This window comes from Enhydra lutris, unplaced genomic scaffold, assembly GCF_002288905.1.
Source record: "Enhydra lutris kenyoni isolate GAN:26980312 unplaced genomic scaffold, ASM228890v2 scaffoldscaffold5, whole genome shotgun sequence".
In the NCBI taxonomy this organism is placed as follows: Eukaryota; Metazoa; Chordata; class Mammalia; order Carnivora; family Mustelidae; genus Enhydra; species Enhydra lutris.
Genome location: NW_019154089.1, coordinates 17,264,354 through 17,270,758, shown reverse-complemented (window position 1 = coordinate 17,270,758; position 6,405 = coordinate 17,264,354). Strand labels below are relative to the sequence as shown.

At 44.0% G+C, this 6,405-nt stretch overlaps 1 protein-coding gene across 1 annotated transcript; it reads left to right on the top strand.

Moving 5' to 3' along the window:
* Positions 1–243: 243 nt before the first annotated feature.
* LOC111141280 (EF-hand calcium binding domain 9) lies at positions 244–6,119 on the top strand. The gene is made up of 4 exons (XM_022493729.1): positions 244–391; positions 3,486–3,634; positions 4,660–4,836; positions 5,893–6,119. Exons 1-4 carry the CDS (start codon positions 244–246, stop codon positions 6,070–6,072), a joined length of 654 nt encoding a protein of 217 aa, XP_022349437.1. The 3' UTR covers positions 6,073–6,119.
* The last annotated feature ends 286 nt before the right edge of the window (positions 6,120–6,405 follow it).

Sequence of the window (6,405 nt, the reverse complement as noted above, 5' to 3'; positions counted from 1 at the left end):
TCTCTCCCTCTGCCCCACCCCTGCTCTTGCATGCTCCCTCTCTCTCAATAAATCTTAAAAGAAAAATAAAAGATAATAAATCCTGACAGCAAGTGCAGAGGACGGGGAGGAAGCAATTTCAGTTTCTGCTTCCATGACTTTACATCATAGGGAGGCCTTGGCTCCCAGAATCTTTCTGTGTCCAACATTCTAGTTCCAAGGCAGAATACTCTTCTGTTCCAGGTGGCCAGAACCTTCAGCCTAATGAAGGCCATGATGAAACTGAAGCAAGGATCGTTTCTGTGGTACCTCTATCTGGACAAGCTGTACTGCCTGTTATCCGTGAGGAACGTGAAGGCCTTGCTGGAGTATTTTCATCTTCTTGATGTCCATCGCAACAACACCTTGAATGGTCAGTGTGTCTGCAGGGCTTCCTCTGAGTTGTTACCTGGTTTTTAACTAATGTGCAGGAAAACTCGCAGGACCAGAATATATAATATATATTTTATCTTCTAAATGAAGCAAGAGAAATCACCTACCGAGACTGGAGACCGGGGGCAGTTGAGTGAGGAGGAGAAGGCCACAGGCTCTGGTGGGGACACTTGCTCCCCCTTGGTGATTCGGAGAACGTGTCACCCTCCTATTTAAGGGTCATTTTCCTCATCCATAAATGAGGCTTCTAATAATAGAGCACACCTCATGGTTAGAAAAAAAAAATGAAATAAGATAATGTGTGGAAAATGGCTAGCACAGTGTCTACCACATGGTAAGAACTTACTGTTAATTATTATTTTAATTATTCCTGGGGGAGCCCCATTCAGTCATTATCCTGAAGATCCCCCAAAAGATTTCTCATCTATCAAGTGGGAGGTTTGAATCAATAATCTGCAGGATCCCTTCTAATTTTTGGTTATTTGTGACCAAAAAGTGTTGATGATCTTGACCCTACCTTTGAATGCACAAACTAATGGAGAACCAATTAAAATACTTTGTGCTTTTTTGGGGTTGTTTTGTTTTGAAGGACTGGATATAAATCAAGTATCCTATCCATTTATTGTTATCTGAAGGAAACAAATGTCTTTTATGAATAAGGTATTTCTTCCATAAAGATTTTTTTTTTAAGATTTATTTATTTGAGAGAAAGAAGTCAAAAAGGAGCAGGGGAGAGGCAGTGGGAGAGGGAGAGAGAGACTCTCAAGCTGACTCCTTGCAGAGCATGGAGCCGGACACGGGGTTTGATCACAAGACTCTGAGATCTGGAGCCAAAACCAAGAGTTGGACACTCAATCGACTGTGCCACCAGGCGCCCCTTCCATAAAGATTTTTTTTTTTAAGATTTTATTTATTTATTTGACAGACAGAGATCACAAGTAGGCAGAGGCAGGCAGAGAGAGAGGGGGAAGCAGTCTCCCCGTGGAGCAGAAAGCCCGATTCGGGGCTCGATCCTAGGGCCCTGAGATCATGACCTGAACCGAAGGCAGAGGCTTTTAACCCACTGAGTCACCCAGGTGCCCCTCCATAAAGATTTTTTAAGAGCTTATGCAATCTTCACAAAATGATGAAAAGACACCTTCGTTTTCTCACAATTTCATGCCTCAGTTTTTCTCTTTACATATCGATTCACACCCAATGTCACCAAATCTTTGCAATAGCCCGGACCTAGATAAGGCAACTGTAAGGCACCCGGGTGTAAACAGAAAAGCTGGGACAAATCCAGGGCTTCCTGACTCCAAAGCCTACACTCCTAGTCTCACCAGAATGTTTGCCGAGAAGTCTGGTTTCCCTAGTAACTAAATCACTCTGCGATGATGCAAAGCCCGAGAGGTGAAGTCATGCTCCTGTCCTCTGCTCACCAGGGGACTGAATAATGCCGTGAGAGAGTGTAGGCACAGCCTTAAGTTTTGCCTTCAAGGAGGCAGCGACTTAAGGCTTTGGAAATGCTTGTGCCAGAGTCTGCTGCTTTAAAAACAGTTTTTGCTAAGTAGCTCCTAAGTCCCACACCGAAACATTTCTCAAGGAGCAACTACACAAAGGTCACTGTGGATGTATATAATGTGTTGTTCCCACATGTTCATACCTAGTGGGGCATAAGGAAGGGACATGGAGACCATCAGATGCCCCTCAAATCATGACATTGTGATGACTGCTTCGCTATCCTCTTGGCTAGATTCAGCTGGGACACCAAACTACATAGATGTTTTTGTTGTTGTTATTTTAAAATAGATTTTATTTATTTGAGAGAGTGAGTGACGGAGAGAGAGAGAGCACAAGCAGGGGAGCGGCAGGCAGAGGGAGAGGCAGCCTCCCCTCTGAGCCAGGAGCCTCATGTGGGGATTGATCCCAGGACCCCGGGGGCATTACAAAGATGTTTCATGTATTTATTGGAGTCCTATTTTACACAGGAGATAGGTTCTGTAACTAGCAGACCAGGGGACATAGCATGTACACAAAGTCACACTTTTCAAAATCTCTATAAAGTTACCATGGGTGATTTACATATACAATCTGTAAGCCACATACTAGCCTATAAATGTGTCCCCATGCTGCTTTCTTCTAAGTTGTACTCACCAAGACAGATGATTAGTGAGTGTAATATCTGGCAAAAACCTTCCCTGTTTTTACAGAGAACAGTATTTGTTCTCTGTATGATTGAATACATCTGTATTAATTAATCTGCAAAAGACATGGCTTCACTGTGGAAAGACTATGTCAGACAGACATCTGAGTCCCAGGTCTGCCACCCCACGTGGGGTCCACTGGCCAGCAGCAGCAACATCATGAGGAGCTTGTGAGAAATGTACACTCAGTCCAACACCAGGTTTCATGAATCAGAGTCTGTATTTTTACAAGATTCTCAAGTGAATGGTACACCCCTTATAGTTACAGAAGCACTGAAATAGACCTGTTACTATCTGATGCTTAGTATAAAAGGGTGTGATACCACTTGCCCTGCAGGGGTGTCAGGGTCCAGTGAAAGGCGGCAGTGAAAGCACCTAGCACCTGAGGTGTTCCAAGATTGCTCCTTTCCCCCATCGCCAAATGCATATGCTTCACATAGGCCTGAGGAATACTGAAAATTTACAGCAGTGATTTTTAAATTTCTCCGTTTTCATGATCTCAAGTGAAAGACCCAGGTGAGACTCAGCTTCTCCAAGGTGTCTGAAGTCTCCAGTGAGAACTCAGCTCTGTCTTGTATGAGGAGTACCCTGCACCTTTTATTAGTTACGGACACACCTCTGTGGGCTTGGTCACGCATGTGAGCTGGGCTCAAGAACAGCCCAATCCACTGTCTCATCGTCCACAGATCTGGGCACGGGGCCTTGTCCCACAGCTCCAGGGCAAGTAAGGTTTGAGGACTTGAAGGCAGAGTGACGAAGCGAATGTGTTATTGTGACTGCTCCGGGTCAGCAAGCTTCAGGCATTGCTGCCATTTACGTGGCTCCCTTTTGTTCGGCATCTGGAACAGTCTCAGAATAATCGGTCTCTTCACGTCCCCGCCTTAACAGATGTGCTGTTCTATCACTTCCTTCACCACGTGACTAGCTGGAACCGGACACAGATCATGATCGTGTTCAACATGCTGGACTGGAACGCTATGGGCGAGATCGGTTTTGACCAGTTCTACATGTTGGTCTGCATCTTGCTGGCCCAACAGGCAAGTAACAAGTCAGGATCCAGGGCCGACGCGGCAGAGCTTGGCTGCCATCTTGCAAAACGTAGCAGTGAATTAAGATTGCATCAGAGTTGTATTCCTTTCACTCAAAACAGGAAGGGAAAAAAATGGGGAGAGAACTACTTGTGGCTCCTAAACGGTATGTCTATAACCTAGAAATCTTCAGGACACCCAGCCTCATGCGCCCTGCTGCCCATCTTCAGCCCTCCTGCATCCTCTTTCTGTAGACCTCACCCTACGGCTTCCCTCCTTCGCATGCCCTTCCTTGTCCTTCCTAAAGAGCCACCAGGCATCCCAAGTGCCTCACACTCTCAGTGATCAGTTTTCTCGGAGAACTTTCTAAAGGGGATGGATGACGGAGATGAGAAACCTTCTTCTTTGGGTTCCTACCTTTCCTCAGACACACTCCCAATATGTCTTTATCTACTTCCCTTGTAAAGGAAACTTGTGTTCAGGATCTTATCACCTTACCATGATATTTCATGGTATTGGTCACCGAAATCCACCGAAAAGTATATTTTCACCGAATGTAAGGAAATGTGTTCTAGTGACAAGGGTTCATTCTAGCACAATTGATCACAACAGGGGCTTAAGTTCCCCTCAAACGATGCTGAAGAGGACTTGAAACATTGACCATAGAAGGCTTTCAACCCTGAGCTTCTAGGATTTTGCCTTTTGTTTTTAGCCCCTTAGGAAATGGATGTAAATACAGTCCAAGTTCACTTTTTAAAATTAATTCTTAAATTTTTAAAAGATTTTATCTATCCAGAGAGAGAGAGAGAGAGAGAGAGAGAAAGCACAAGCAGGGGGAGAGGCAGAGGCAGAGGGAGAAGCAAGAGCCCTGCAGAGCAAGGAGCCTGCTGTAGGACTGGATCCTAGGACCCCAGGATCATGACCTGAGCCGAAGGCAGATGCTTAACTGACTGAGCCACCCAGGTGTCCAAAGCAACCCAAGTTTGGAAAGTAGCACCAACACTGTTCCTTGTATAATGTATTTCTCTCAACAGAACCACTTGGAAGAGCAATTTATTTTCCGCCATTCCCGGCCTGTCTTTGAGCTGCTTGACCTGGACGGAGCGCTGAGAATTGGTGCAGAAAACTTCCACATGTACAACTTTCTCTTCAATATTAAGAAAGAGGACCTCAGAGAGCTCTACCATGACTTTGACATCACAGGTGACCGTGTAAGTGTGATCTGGCAGCCTCTCTGTCCGAAGGCAAAGATAATGTCCCACTCCCTACTGTAGACACGGGTAGGGAAAACCTGCTGAAGTGTGTCATGGCACCGGGATCAGAAAAATACTGAAGAGATTTATAGGCCTTTGAAGAGAGAGGACTAAGTGTTTTATCATATAGATGGATGCATAATTACAGAAACTTAGTGAAGAAAATTTTGTTTAGAAGTTTAGAGAAGGAAATACATATGGCAGGAGCTGATGTTGGGGGAAGGGTTTATAGATTTAAGCAAGTAGAAAGGAGGAAAGTACAGATGGGAACATACATGAGCAAAATCCTAAGAGAAAACAACTCTGGTGAAGACCCCGAATTCTATCTATTTAAAGAGGAAGTCTGTGGGGCACCTGGCTGGCTCAGTTGGTAGAACACAGGACTCTTAATCTCAGGGTTATGAGTTCAAGCCTCACACTAGGTACAGAGCCTACTTAAAAAAAATTTTTTTTAATTAAAAAAAAAGAGGAAGTCTATGCTGGGGAAGCAAGTGGGAGCTAAGGTTGAAAAAGATGGATCATGGGGTGCCTGGGTGGCTCAGTGGGTTAAGCCGCTGCCTTCGGCTCAGGTCATGATCTCAGGTCCTGGGATCGAGCCCGTCGGGCTCTCTGCTCAGCAGGGAGCCTGCTTCCTCCTCTCTCTCTGCCTGCCTCTCTGCCTACTTATGATCTCTCTCTGTCAAATAAATAAATAAATAATCTTAAAAAAAAAAAAAGAAAGAAAAAGATGGATCACACTAGGTGGACCCTCAGGTGTCAGCCTGAAGCATCTAGACCAGTCTAGAAGTAAGAAAGCAGCAGAAGTAAGAAAGTGATCCACGGTCACTTTAGAGTCCACAAAGACTCTCTGTTCCCGGCCCCTAGACTACAATCAGACTATAATTATGCCCTAATTACTGAGCCTCTTCAAGTTTCCAAGTTTTTAAATGGGAAATGATTACAATCCTGCTGTCATCTGAAACAAAGTATCAAATCCTTCCTGAAATAATTTTTCTTTCTTTCCCCCAACAAAAGCGTCTTAATTACAAGGAATTTAAGCTGTTTACTATCTTCACCATGGACAAATACCAGGAGAGGCAGAAAGCAGAGAAAGAGAAAGGGAAAAAGGATCTGCTCAAAAAGAAAAAGCTACATCACGTTAATGTGACCCTCAAACAGTTTTTTGGAACAAATGTATCTGAAAATAGACTATAAGTAATCACAACTGTTAATATATCTAAAAATAAATTTAGAAACTCTAAGTGGGTATTTTTACATTGGCTTTTACACATGAAAGTTTCAAATAAGTGCTCTTTGATCAGCAGGTTCTTAACTTGAACTTATTGACCTCATGATAAATACAGTGTGAAGTAACCACTTTCTCTGTGGATGTGTCTCAATTCTGCTGCTGCCTTTCAGATCAACACTACTCATAAGTATATCCAAAGAATTACAAACATCATCTGGAGCTAAACTGCTGAAAGACAGTGATGCCTTCCCACTCTTTGTCCCTAGTGATCTAATATGCTCAGAATCCTGTCTATTCTC